Source organism: Nansenia antarctica (assembly GCF_963989245.1).
Source record: "Nansenia antarctica genome assembly, chromosome: 10".
Lineage (NCBI taxonomy): Eukaryota > Metazoa > Chordata > Actinopteri > Argentiniformes > Microstomatidae > Nansenia > Nansenia antarctica.
The window spans coordinates 15,526,430-15,540,185 of record NC_137680.1 but is presented as its reverse complement, the minus strand read 5'-3'; the positions used below and the strand labels follow the sequence as shown (position 1 = coordinate 15,540,185).

The 13,756-nt window shown below is 43.5% G+C and overlaps 1 protein-coding gene across 1 annotated transcript in view; it reads right to left on the bottom strand.

Annotated features, from left to right (window-relative positions):
- Positions 1-3,467: 3,467 nt before the first annotated feature.
- The window catches only part of LOC308166683 (collagen alpha-6(VI) chain-like), a gene marked incomplete at both ends in the record, with an annotated part of 33,852 nt that continues 23,563 nt past the window's right edge, over positions 3,468-13,756 (bottom strand). The window contains 11 exons of the mRNA XM_080541008.1: positions 3,468-3,643; positions 4,376-4,423; positions 6,036-6,206; positions 7,935-8,107; positions 10,093-10,189; positions 10,498-11,178; positions 11,545-11,641; positions 11,805-12,298; positions 12,623-12,634; positions 12,829-12,865; positions 13,299-13,361. Coding sequence (XP_080397134.1) covers positions 3,468-3,643; positions 4,376-4,423; positions 6,036-6,206; positions 7,935-8,107; positions 10,093-10,189; positions 10,498-11,178; positions 11,545-11,641; positions 11,805-12,298; positions 12,623-12,634; positions 12,829-12,865; positions 13,299-13,361 — 2,049 coding nt within the window. The remainder of the gene's footprint in view (positions 3,644-4,375; positions 4,424-6,035; positions 6,207-7,934; positions 8,108-10,092; positions 10,190-10,497; positions 11,179-11,544; positions 11,642-11,804; positions 12,299-12,622; positions 12,635-12,828; positions 12,866-13,298; positions 13,362-13,756) is intronic.

Here is a 13,756-nt window from a genome sequence, read left to right as displayed (position 1 = left end):
ACATCCGAGTTAGCTAACTATCAGGTGCAGGTGCAACTTGGCGCAAAAACGAATCTCTGGTAAAATGCCCTTACTAATAGGCTTTTTCTTAAGACTGCTTATCTACTCTCAAACGTCCTCAGCCACAGCACCACGCGCCAGGTGAACCGCTTCACTTTCAAAGCAAGACTCCCAAAAGACAATCCTCTCACGTGGGAGGCTCACAAGTGCTGAAACGGTTCTGTATCATTCCAAAGGGTTCATCTTGACGTCGTTTTATGACTTAAGTATGGATGAGGAAGTAGAAGAAGAGACCGTTCTGTCATACTATGTTCTGTCAACGTTGGCAGGCAGTAACGTCCAGTCAGTCTTCGATAAAACGGTTGGTACACTCATTGCAAAGCTAACTAGCAGTAATATCCCAAAACCCACCTAACATTCTGGTTACATAGCTACATCCTCATGTGGCTTACCTGGTCGTAGTAAACACCTGTAAAGGCCCGGTTAGGAAGTATTTTATCTACTTTAGCAAACCGTTTAAAACGCCAGCGAGTTCAGATAGAGTTACTTACGGTCAATGGTAAACATCCGTCGGCAAAGAAATAAGCGTTCAAACATAAACATTCCAGAATGCTCCGAAGAAGGATGCACGAGCAGAGAGGCACGCGGGAAGGGGGGTGCTGCAGCACCCCCTAGCGGCAGGGAGAAGGAGCTCCTCCTGCCTGAATTTAAAAAATAAAAATATTATTCAAACAATAATTTAAAACAATATAATCACTATTGTTGCTTTTGGGAATAAAAATAAATGTGTTTTTTGTAATAAATGTAAAAATGTGTTTGTTAGTTTTAATGTTAGTGATCACATGGTCATATCTTGCTAGGGACTTGACATCCGAGTTAGCTAACCACCAGGTGCAGGTGCAACTTGGCGCAAAAACGAATCTCTGAGTTCAGCCAGAACAATTGAATGAATGAAAGAATGAATGAATGAATGAATGAATGAATGAATGAATGAATGAATGAATGGACTTTATTGTCATTGCTACAGTACAGGTACCAAACAACGAAATTTAGGAGGGGTGGCTCCCCTGGTGTTAGGAAAGAAAAAAGAAAAAAAACTTTTAGAAAAAGAATAAAATCACAAGAAGGTAAGGAGCTGGTTTACATAAATAAAGGCTATGTACACAATCCACTGTACTATACTGCACAGATAGTCAACTGGGGTTGTCATATTGCACAATAGTATTTTTTCACGTTATTTAAAGTGTCACAGTTTGCAGGCTTGAAATGTACATGTTTGTGCCTCAGCACTACACCTGATTTTTTCAGTCCAGCAGCTGCCATACAATCCGTCCAGACTGTCCAGGCCCCAGAACTTAGGTCTTTGCTGTGTTCAGGGCCTGGACGGCCCTGTGGTAGAAGCAGTTCTTCAGTCTGTTTGTCTTAGCGGCCGGGGTCCTGTACCTCCTTTTCGAGGGCAGCCTGATAAAGTGTACGTGCCCAGGGTGGGTCGGGTCCCTGGTGATCTTGGAGGCCTTCCTGAGACAGCGTGTGTTGTACAGCTCTTCCAGAGAGGGGAGGGGGGCGCCGGTGAACTTCTGTGCTGTTCTCACGACTCTCTGTAGCGCATTTCTCTCCGCTGTTGTGCAGCTGTAGAACCAGTTGCAGATGCCGTAGGTGAGGATGCTCTCCACTGCGCCGCGGTAGAAGGCCACCAGTATCTCCTGCTTGTTGTGTTCTTTCCTGAGGCATCTCAGGGTGTATAGCCGCTGTTGTGCCCTCTTGATGGTGCCTTTTGTGTTGTCCTTCCAGGTCAGGTCATCCCTCATGTGATGTCCCAGGAATCGGAGGGTTGAGACTCTCTCCACGCTCTCTCCGTCGATGAGCAGGGGCTGGATCTCGGACTTTTTCCTCCTGAAGTCTACGATGAATTCCTGGGTCTTTGACTTGTTCAATTGAAGTGGAGCTGGAAGAAGATGCTGATGCAGGGGCAGGGCCTTCTTCCACGTTGCCCACAGACCACCACCAGGCTGTTACCCCATCCAGTGTAGCAGCAGGACCTAGCAGGTCTGAGGCTTACGTTAGCCCTAGCCAACACAGACCAGGCATGGCTCTCATCAGCAGATGCTTTGTGCGAATAGCAAATTCTAAATGTTTGAGTGTTTTAACCCACACCTCCAATCTCGTTTAATTTATTGGACTCCTGCCTCCCATTAGCTTTTGTAGAAGTCATTAAATGACAACTCACATCACAGATTTGAAGACATTTCTTTGAGTAAAAGGCTAACTGTCCATCTACAAATGTATGACCATCACTACACTGAATATAGGCTAGCTTTAAACTCTTCTCGATCCAGCTATTTTTCTGACATCATTGAGAGTAATCAGAATACTGTTAACTTTTCATGTGTTTTTAAAAAAAAAAGATCAAACATCAATGAACTCCTTTCACAACCCTGTCTCTCCACTGTCTCTCCTGTTTCTCCCCAGTCTCTTCCCTGTCTCTCCTGTCTCTACCGTCTCTCCCCTGTCTCTGTCTTTCACCTGTCTCTCCACTGTCTCTCCTGTTTCTCCCCAGTCTCTTCCCTGTCTCTCCTGTCTCTACCGTCTCTCCTGTCTCTCCCCTGTCTCTGTCTTTCACCTGTCTCTTCGCTGTCTCTCCCCTCTCTCTCCTGTTTCTCCCCAGTCTCTCCCCTCTCTCTCCTGTTTCTCCCCAGTCTCTCCTGTCTCTCCCCTGTCTCTGTCTTTCTCCTGTCTCTCCCCTCTCTCTCCTGTTTCTCCCCAGTCTCTTCCCTGTCTCTCCTGTCTCTCCCCTGTCTCTGTCTCTTCCCTGTCTCTCCCATCTCTCTCCTGTCTCTCCCAATCTCTCTCCTTTCGCTCTCTTGTCTCTCCCCTCTCTCTCCTGTCTCTCCCATCTCTCTCCCCTGTCTCCTGTCTTTCCTGTCTCTCCCCTGTCTCTCTCCTGTCTTTCCCGTGTCTCCCCTGTCTTCAAATGATTCCAGTACATACAGTACATGGCCAAGATACAGTTGCTAGAAGAGAGATATCTCGTTCAGAAGCAGGAATCAACATACTGAAGGCTAGTAGTGTCTTTCCAGAATGATTACATTAATATAACAACTATACACAAGAATAATCGACAGGCGAAAAACAAGTACTACCCCCCTGTACTGTTTCTCCTGTGTCATAAAAAAATTAAAGTAATTTTCTATCCAGACCCAGTTAGTGTTAAATGTACAATGGGGGAAATAAGTATTCAACACATTTACATCATCAATTGTTTAATTCAACATATTTCCATTGCAGCTATTCACATGAAATTTAGACCAGACATTGGTATTAACTCAATAAAACTACACAGCTAAGGAAATTAGAATACTCCAGTACTTTCAATTCGTGTCCTAATGTATTTTCGCGAATGACATTGAATCAGTTCAGCTCTATTACGTTTTTTTTTTTTGGGTCATGTGGGGGAGGGGTTGTTCCTCTTAACGCTTCCTCTTCAGACAAAGGCCCTCGCAGTCCTCCTGCGTTTCGAAACGGTTGGCATTGCCGTCACAGCCACCGTACCAGAAACGCGAACACTCTCTCTGCTGAGTGTCAAAGTAATACTTAAGTGTGTAGTTACCACAGCTACCCTCGTCCTGTTTGAGAAAACATGGATCTAGAGAGAGAGAAAGAGAGAGAACAAAAAGAGGAAAAACATAGTGAAGATGGAAAAAGGAGATTAGAAAAGGGTAATTCTTTACATTATTCTTAATGCCTGCATAGCACACTATAAGGCTGTAAATATGTATGACTGAATTAGTCCTAATAGATGATCATCCCATCATGAGCTATTATCAGCAATTTTCCATCAGTTAAAAATATATATTACAGTACAGTCCAGACATAACACGAGATTATGAAGACATGCCTATAATGAGTTATAATATGTTATATGTGTGTGCCTCGTGGAAACGTGTTGCCGGAGACTTTTGTCATATCCAGATACAGTGCAGGCTGTGTATTATATGTATCTATTTATACAAATCTTTTTCAACCACTTATGATTTTTTATATTAGGCAGTCAAACTAATTCCTTACCTTCTCCTTTTCCAAATTTCCTCTTCCATTTTTGTTGCATGGCTGTAATCAGTTGATTATAATTTTGGATTGTGCATACAGTTACTGATAGCTTTAAAATGATTATTATTATCATTATTATTACTATATTTGAGTTTAACCAAATTATTTGATCTGACTGTTCTGGAGGATAAATTGTAACCAGCTTTGTATGGCTTGATTTAATAACGGTAATTATCTGTGCTTTAAATCTGTGTTGGGGAGTGGAAAAGTGTACACAGGGAAAAGGATGGAGAAATGGAATTCAGGAAGGGAGTGATATGATTCTTACCCTTCTGAAGATCTTTTGTCTCGTCAGTCCTCAGGAGGGATGTGGGATCTGGGAACACCAATATGTTAATTATGACCTCACAACTGAAATCAGTATTAAACATGACAACAGTTCTTTAGCAACTACACCTGACATCATTTCATGACCAATGACTCACAAAATTAAACAATGTAAAAACATAACAGGTCAATTGTAACCAAAATGTAGGGATAGAGAACCTCAGACGTGATGTGATGATGGCCTACTACGGATGCCACGATGTGTTGGTGCGCACTTCTTTGTTTGTTTTTAGTTTTTAATTCGGTTTATTGTGATCCCACTCTGATTATTTTCACGAGGAATGAGATATTAACATCAGAGACTCAACACCATCTGATTTATGTATATTATTTATGTATAATATTTTTTTGCTATTGCCCTTTTTAAAAATTGTGCTTATATATTGTTGTTTTTTACCTCACCAAGTCAATTTCCTGTATGTGCAAATACTTGGCCAAATAAAATAATTCTCATTCTGACATGACGGCTTTTTGGTTGCAATCAAAATTAATTTCACATGCAGGTGAAGACCATGGCCCAATCCCAATTCACCCCTTGGCCCTCCATTTTAGCCCTACCCCTCCATTTTGCGCGTTCACGTGTAGGGTAGGGGTATCCTAATTCTTGTTCATGTAGGGGTGGGGCCATGTGGTAGGGCTACATAGCCTCCAAACTGAGGTTTTTAAGCACCAGATTACGAAGAGAGAGCCACAACCGGAGGGTGAAGTGCAGACTTCTAGATGAAGGGTAGAGAACTGTAACACACTCTGGTTTAACAAGTGATCATCCCGTGATCAACCCCTGCAGGGTTGCCATGTCTGCCAATTTGGGCTACTTCGAAAAACAAAGTTGCGGGTGAAAATGCTTTGGTCATGGGTGGAGGTTTTTGGGCTACTTCTAAATTGCACTGTACCCGCCAAAGCATTTATCTTTTTCACTGTAACCTGCTGCGACTATGAGGCAGTGAGGCAGGTTGTTGCTGAGTGAGTGAAGGAGTGAGTGAGTGGGGAGGGGAGGGAGGGGGAGCCATGTGTGTGTGTGTGTGTGTGTGTGTGTGTGTGTGTATGTGTTGAAAGAGTGCTGGAAGCTCACAAGTGAAAACAATAAACTAACAGCACTAGCTATAAACTTCCCCCTCAAAAAGCAAGCAGCAAAAAAAAAGCTGCGGTACTAAAGTACTTTGGCGTGATTAACAAATAATAAAGGGTCAAATGCAGAGAACAAGGTATAGTAATTTTACTGGTTGTATTTAGATTCATTATGTTATTCATTCGTTATTCAAAACTAAAAATTACCAACAAATTAGGCTAGTTTTGAGTGGGGCCATTGTGCTGGAATGTTTAGCCAAATCTGGCAGCCGTGATCCCCCGGTCAAAGTTGGCAGCAATTTGCCCTTGAGTTTCAATAACTTCACCACAATATCAGAATTTTGATGTTCTGGTACAGTACATCTGTCACAAGCATATTCAAACATTCACATTGCACCTAACGAAGCACTAAAGCTAGCGTGCGCATGACACATTTTGTCCACTTCTGCCATGGAGTGCAACTTGCTCTTGCACTGTGCATTATTGATTCTTGCTCCGTGCAAGAAACACTACCCATAATACCCATAACTTACTGTAAGTGCCACACGTCTGGAAGCATTCGTTTTCCGTGCTAAAGCGATTGGCATTGCCGCCACAACCGCCATACCAGAAGGGTGAGCATGCACCGATGGCTGTGTTAAAGTGCCACTGCTGGACATAGTCCCTGCAGTTGGTGCCGATGTCAATATCCAACTGACACTGGGCTGAAAGCAGAACAAGCAGGTTTACAAACAGGGGCAGACTGTTCTAGACAGGGAGACATGCAGGATGGAGCCCTGGCTGAAACTACTCATGCAATACCCCTCAGCCAACCCCACGTACACGGCAGAAATGAACATATGAACATACTGCAGTATAATAAATACTGCACAGTACTGAATTACTTGTATACCATTGGACTAATTTACTACCGTACTGTATTGTATTATATTGCATTTCATATCATCGTACCCTGCACAGCATTTTTTGCACTATTGAAGCCACTGTAATATCCATCACTTTATTACTTTATCAATGTAGGGCTACTTTTTTGTTTACTTACTTTGTTACTTATTATTATTATTATTATTATTATTGTGTTATTATTGTCTTTTATATCTGAATGCTGCAATGTCAATGTTGAGGAACCAAAGCCTAGAGAATTTGACTCTTGTTGTGTACTTGTACAGTAAGATGTAATAAAAGCGATTCCACAGATGAGATGAGAGTAAAGTATGAAACAGAAATATTTTCTCACAGAGTGAGTTGTTTTAAAGACTTTTAAAACTGTTTCACATGATGTCTTTATAACAACTCACTATTACTATGGTTGGGAGATGGGTATACAATAGAATGCTGAGGAACAGATTTGTTTGTCTCTTCGTTTTCTTGTCAGAGGTCTCAGCTGTTGTCCTGAGTATTTGTTTTACATTTGTACATTTTTGGCATTTAGCAGACGCCTTTATCCAAAGCGACTTACAACAAATACATTTGTGAATCATCTATCCACCAGTCATAGCAGGAAAAAGTAATCTCTGGCCTGGAGCCATTGGCAGTCATCGTGCTAGAAGAAGGAAGAATTGGGGAAACTGGGGAAACAGTACAGGTGGGTAGTAGATGTCTCAGGAGAAACAGTACAGGGGGGTAGTAGATGTCTCAGGAGAAACAGTACAGGGGGGTAGTAGATGTCTCAGGAGAAACAGTACAGGGGGGTAGTAGATGTCTCAGGAGGGACAGTACAGGGGGGTAGTAGATGTCTCAGGAGGTAAAGTACAGGGGGGTAGTAGATGTCTCAGGAGAAACAGTACAGGGGGGTAGTAGATGTCTCAGGAGGGACAGTACAGGCGGGTAGTAGATGTCTCAGGAGAAACAGTACAGGGGGGTAGTAGATGTCTCAGGAGGGACAGTTCAGGTGTTGCCTGAAGAGATGGGTCTTCAGTCTACGGCAGAAGATGGGGAGTGATTCTGCAGAGTACAGTATCAGACCATGTGGTCTGTCGTTTGTTCCCTCTCACTCTCTCAGTTTATCATTTACCATGAGGGTGGAATGGAACATTTCTCTATGATGGATTTGCCTTGTAATAGTTGTATACTGTATGTTTACAGTGTTATTAAAGTCTCATTTTATTATTTTCACTCGACTATTCTTGTTCTAAAACCCAAACAGGCGACACTGGGTCCCCTGAAAGGTGCTATATACATTTAAGTTATTATTAACTCAACAAATCAGTTAATGAAATTACTTGGAATATTACTATTAAGACATGCTTTGTTTATAACAATACCTAGTCAAATTTCCTTGCCGTATTGTAACTGCCAACTGATGTGTGTGTGTGTGTGTGTGTGTGTGTGTGTGTGTGTGTGTGTCTGTCTGTCAGTTGGTCGGTCGGTAGGTAGGTCGGTCTGTGAGAAATGCAGAGTGTTTGGGGAAAGTGGATGACTGAATACTTTACCTTTCAAGTTTGGTTTTGACAGGAAGGCACCTCCATCCCCCCTGGCAAGGGAATCTAGGACGTCCACCTGTGTAAGCCCTCTGTTAGTGTGGTAAAGACGTCCACCTTTGTGCTCGAAAAACTCCTCCTCCTCCTCCTCCTCCTCCTCTTCCTCTGGCACCACCTCACGTTGGCTGTGGAAAAAATGAACATACAGTAACTCCAATTTCTAATGCCTAATCACAGGAACTATAGCCTGTTACTATGAGTTTTTCCTAGTTAGGGAACATGGAAAACGTAGGACCCTTATAATGACATACTAATGGCATACAGTGCCCTCCAATGGTAATGGGATAGTGAGGCATTTTTTCACCCTTTGGCTCTACACTCCAGAAGTTGTGGATTTGAAATTTAAAAATGACTATGCAGTTAAAGTAGAGATCCTCAGCTTTTATTTGATGGTAATTGTGTACATATTGGTTTCACCATTCAGAAATAACACTTTTTAGACATAGTTCCCACATGCAATAACTGCCTGAAGTCTGCGACCCATTGACCCCACCAGATGCTGGGTGTCTTCTCTGGTGATGCTCTGCCAGGCCTTTACTGCAGCCATCCTCAGTAGTTGTTTGTTTTGAGGACGTTTTGCCTTCAGCAAATTAAATGCATGTCTAATACCTTTATTAACGTTGTCCTGCTGTTATGTGCTGTATGATGAAGCGCTGTCCAATGAGTTTGGAGGCATTTGTTGGTACTTGGGCTGACAAGATGTTTCAGTACACTTTAAAATTCTACCTGGTGCTGTTGTCAGTAGTTACATCATGAATGAAGACAATTGTGACAGCAGCTGGTGAAACCGGGAACAAGTCGCCAACTGACCGACCGTTCACTTTTATTCCTGAAAATCAATTTCAGTTTCGTTTTTTTTACCTAGTTAGTATAGGGTAGTGGGGATTACTCGCCGTATCCATTGCATTGCAATGTTTTGGCTTGACTAGCGAGTGTGTCGTTTATTTTCAACAATGTTGAAATGTATTTACATTTTTCTGAGTAAAAGTAAGAACACTTTGATTGGTTGGCGACTTGTTCCCGGTTTCACCAGCTGTTGTCACAATTGTGCCAGTTCCAGTGTAAGCCATACATGCACAAGTCATAACACCCACTCCACCATATTTCACATGTAGTATGCTGTGGATATTGGGCACTTCCTTTTTTTCCCTACACACTACTCTTGCCACCACTCTGGTACATGTTAATCGTTGTCTCATCTGTGCACAATAACTTTCCAGAACTCTGCAGGCTCTTTTTGACCATCCTGTTTTGGTGGCTAACTAGTTGTTTGCCTCTGTAGTTCTGCTGATGAAACCTTCTGTGGATGGTAGTCTCTGACACATTCATGCCCACCTCCTGGAGTGTTCCTGATCATAATGGCTTCCCTGACTGTCACTGATGCCGCTGCTGTTGACAGACACCAATAGCAGACTCCAAAAGCAAACGAACGCCTAGAATCCATGCTGGACATTGAGAGCTCTCAAATGACTGCACAAATGATGTGACGAAACACACCCGACGAACCAGAAACACCTGACGAGCCCGTCACTTTTGGCTACCGTGAAATAGGGGGTCTATGCATACAAAGTATTGTAATTTATGAATTGTAAGACCAACATGTACACAAATACCAGCTGAGAATCTTTACCTGGACTTCATAGTAGGCCTAATTGTTTTCAAATCCAAACTTGTAGAGCAAAAAGACAGACAGCTCCACTGTCCCATTGTGATGTAGGGCACAGTTTTCTGAGAGTCTGAACATTTTCTATTGTAGATTTGATACTTTCGAGAGTAGAGACCAAGAGAGCTCTCCAGAGTTTGGTGCCAATATCAATAACACTTTTAAATTAGCGTTTTTAAATGAACACCGAAGAGCCCATAACACAATGAGATAATGGGTCACAACAATTATCCTTACTGTGATTGAACAGGAATATCATGTTTCATTCCATGGGATATCTCAGCATATTCTCCAGTTCACTTATTAAAGTATTACTGTATTTCAACTGTTGCAATGCATATAGAAATGATGAATGATGATGAATGAATTTTACAAAACTATTATTTAAGACCAGTGAGTTACTACAACCACATTGTGTCTGTATTTGATAAAGACAATGTAAGTTACCTGTACACAAATATAGCCTGCTGCTGCCCTTCTCCCTGTTTCTTTAGCAGCTCACACTTTTGCTTGAGAGAGGGAGGAGGGTACGCGTTCATTCCCCCTAGAGTTGGGAGGGAAGAATGAGGGGGTTAAGACACAAACATTTATTTTCGCCATTAACCTAGCTACATCTACGGGAAAGTAATGGTGCATTCAAATTCTCCTTGGAACATCCTAACTTCAATCTCCCGACAGCTCCTGAAATCATACCATAATGGTACACTATTTGAGATGATCAGGTGGGGAACTAAGATATCATCCATGAACAATGACTTTTCGAGTGTAAAATATCTTAATTTCCTAGTTCCGAGGAGGACTTGAATGCAGCATAGGTCTCAACTGATTATGGAGCGGGTAAAAAATCCTTACTGTTCAGGACTGACAGGAATGCTCTGAAGAAACGCTGGGCGTACTCTTGCTCCCCCTCCTTCACCTGTCCAAGATGAAGCAGGTGCTGCTCAGGAGGGAAGCTCGCCAACTCCTCTACCTGTGTGCGGTTGTAATGCTTGCCCACAGTGATCACAAACACTGCTAAGCCCTGACACTTGGCCTGCTGGGAAATGTAGTGCAACTTGGCCCGGTCCCAGTAGGCCGTCTCGGCACCCACGACAACCAGTACTACTTTGCTCTTCCTGGGTCTAGCGGCTTTGAGAAGCACCTCCGTGAGGGCAAACTCCAGGGTCTGTCCCAGCGCTGAGGCCCCCCCTTGCTGCTGCATGCTCTGGAGAAGGTGCCTCTTCATCAAAGTGTGGTCCTGGTAGCGTTGCAGGTCAAACTCAAGCTTGGCAGCCTGGGCGGCCTGGGGAGCCTGGGCGTAGAGTGAGCCGCTCTGCTGGAGGAGGGCCACCCTGGCTTTGTTGCCGGCTCGACCGGGCTGGGGGCTCACAGTGATCTGCTCCACCACCGAACCCAGGAGCTGCTGGACACCTGCGTACTGGTCAGGTTGAATCTCCCGTGAGCCATCAACCACCACAGCCAAGTCCATGTCAACAGCCTGGGGCCCCGGGGACTCCTTGATGCTGGCGCATACCACGTCTGGACTGCAGGGGTCTGAGGGATCAGGGAACAGACTCAGAAATCAAGAAGATCATTCAATGCTGCATCAACAACTCTTAAGACTGGGTTATACTTTCTACCCACTAAACAGATCTTGAATAGCACAAAAATTATGGAAGGGCACCAAAAGACAACAGAAAACATTTAGGATTGCGTTAAATGATTACCACCTGGACATTCTAAAAATATAACTTTTGAGATAAATCCTCATGCAAGTAAGTAATAGGGTACAAGTAAGTCAAATTATTGTAATCAAAAAGGAACTATAAAATAAATATATAACTCTGAATATCAAACGAATCATAATCATAATTGATGTCAACAGTATAATAGCACAGATCTCACACCGTTTTTGCTTACCATAGCAGATGACACATTGTCTGACTCTCCTCAGCTCAGCAGTCTGGTCCTGTGGTCTATCCAACACAGTGAAGACGGAGCTGCCTGTGTCATCAGCCTGCGCCACAAGAAAGCCACAACAGTTGTTTAGACAATTCCATTCCATTCCTTTCCATATACTCATAGTATTGTTGACCGGTTCCAGTGGCATTTTAACTATTCTATTTCATTCATATGACTTGGTAGAATGGAATTCTCAGCAGCTTCTTTGTAGTTCATACCTCAAAAGCCTGGCGAACTTCTGGGGCGTTCTTGAGGGCAATGACAGCAGGGATAATATTTAGGGCCTTAAACTCCATTGCACCGGTGACGATAGCCGAGGAGTCCTGTGAGGGTCCGTTGGTGAAGAAGACTGCCACCTTCCTCATCGTCACTGCTTGCCGAACACGCTTGAAGACGTTGCGCGCTACGTAGCGCATGGCTGCCCCAAGGTTACGTGGATTCGCTGTTCGCTCCAGGGCGATGTTCTGCACGGCCTCCATCAGCTGCTTTTTGTGGTGGTAGTCTTGGAAACGGATCACATACTTAGTGTTGGCGCTGTAGGCTACCACGGCGACCCGAGCTCCTGTCGGGCAGTTGCTTTCGGCGATGGAGATGTCGTCCAATAGGGAAATGAGGGTGGAGCGCATCTTCTCAAACGCGGGTGGGGTCACATCCTCTGACATGTCCAGGGCGAAAACCAGCTCTGTGGGGTAAGCCGGGCACTCAGACCGACCTGGAGGAAAGGAGGAGAGAGAGAGAGAGAGAGAGAGAGAGAGAGAGAGAGAGAGAGAGAGAGAGAGTGAGAGAGAGAGAGAAAGAGAGAAAGAGCGAGGAGAGAGAGAGAGAGGGAGAGAAAGGAGAAAGAGAGGGGGGAGAGAGGGAGAGAGAGAGAAAGAGAGAAAGAAAGAGAAAGAGAGAGAGAGAGACCAAAAACAAAAACATTAGGTAGGTTACACCTGATTCTACAGTAGAAGAAGGACATACTGTAGCTGTAAGACCACTGCCTGCTCTTACCATCCATGAGTAGAGTGGAAAGGATTTTAATGGAGCAACATACCTTGGGAGCATGCTGTTTAGAGGAGAGAAACAACATAATTCATAGTTTAGACATTTATCCATACTTTGCTTACAAAAACACAACCTTTTTCCGATTCTAACGCTGGAAAGCCATTTGATACTGCTGTACAATTAGTTACACAAAACGACAATTGCTGTACAATTAATTTACAATTAGTACACAAAACAGAAGAACTAAGAGCTTACCACAATTATCTCGGATATAGGTGACCAGCTGGCAAGCCTAGAGGGAAACAGAAGCCTTACCAAACAGGTTCTAAAAGTAGAAAAGTGCAACATAAAGTAAAACAGGACCCTGGAGAAAAGGGAGGGATATACATACAGACATAGTTCGTACTCCTGGAGAACCTCTGGGACCCTGGGGAAAAACACAGAATTGGCATTATGATCCATCGCCACGTTCTATCCAATGAGCCCTCTTCATTGGTCTCCCTCTCACTTCCCCGCGGTCTCATTATAAAGTGAACAATACAGAAGGACAGTGGAATTACATCAAGATTAAGATCTGACAATTGGACAACTACCCTCGGTTGTTATTCCTCTTGTTATCATCATGTCATCAATATGATCATCATGATCATCCTTGTCATACAGTAACAGCAGCAAGAGCAAGAGTAGGATCATCATCATCATCAGCAGCAGCAGCATCTACTAACCGTGTGTCCCAGTGATCCTGTGGTTCCTGGGTCCCCTGGTTCACCTGATCTGCCTGAGTTTCCCTGAATCAATCAAATCATTCGACAACATGATCAACATACAGTAGCAATAAATAACTGTCAATAAGTCAACTGAAGTTCTGGCCATCATGCCTGGGATTTTTCTGAATGACACTGTATTACATCTCATTAGATATACGTAGCATACCAGTGCACTTCTTAATGGTCATAGATAAGCTAGACCCCATAATTTGAGGAGTGGTGTAGTGCTATACTCCAGCAATGGGTATGTATGAGTTATCTACAGTATGCCTGTATGCAATAAGCATACTTGGTGTGTGCGTGTGCGTGTGCGTGTGCGTGTGAGTGTGAGTGTGAGTGTGAGTGTGAGTGTGAGTGTGAGTGTGAGTGTGAGTGTGTGTGTGTGTGTGTGTGTGTGTGAGAGTGTGAGTGTGAGT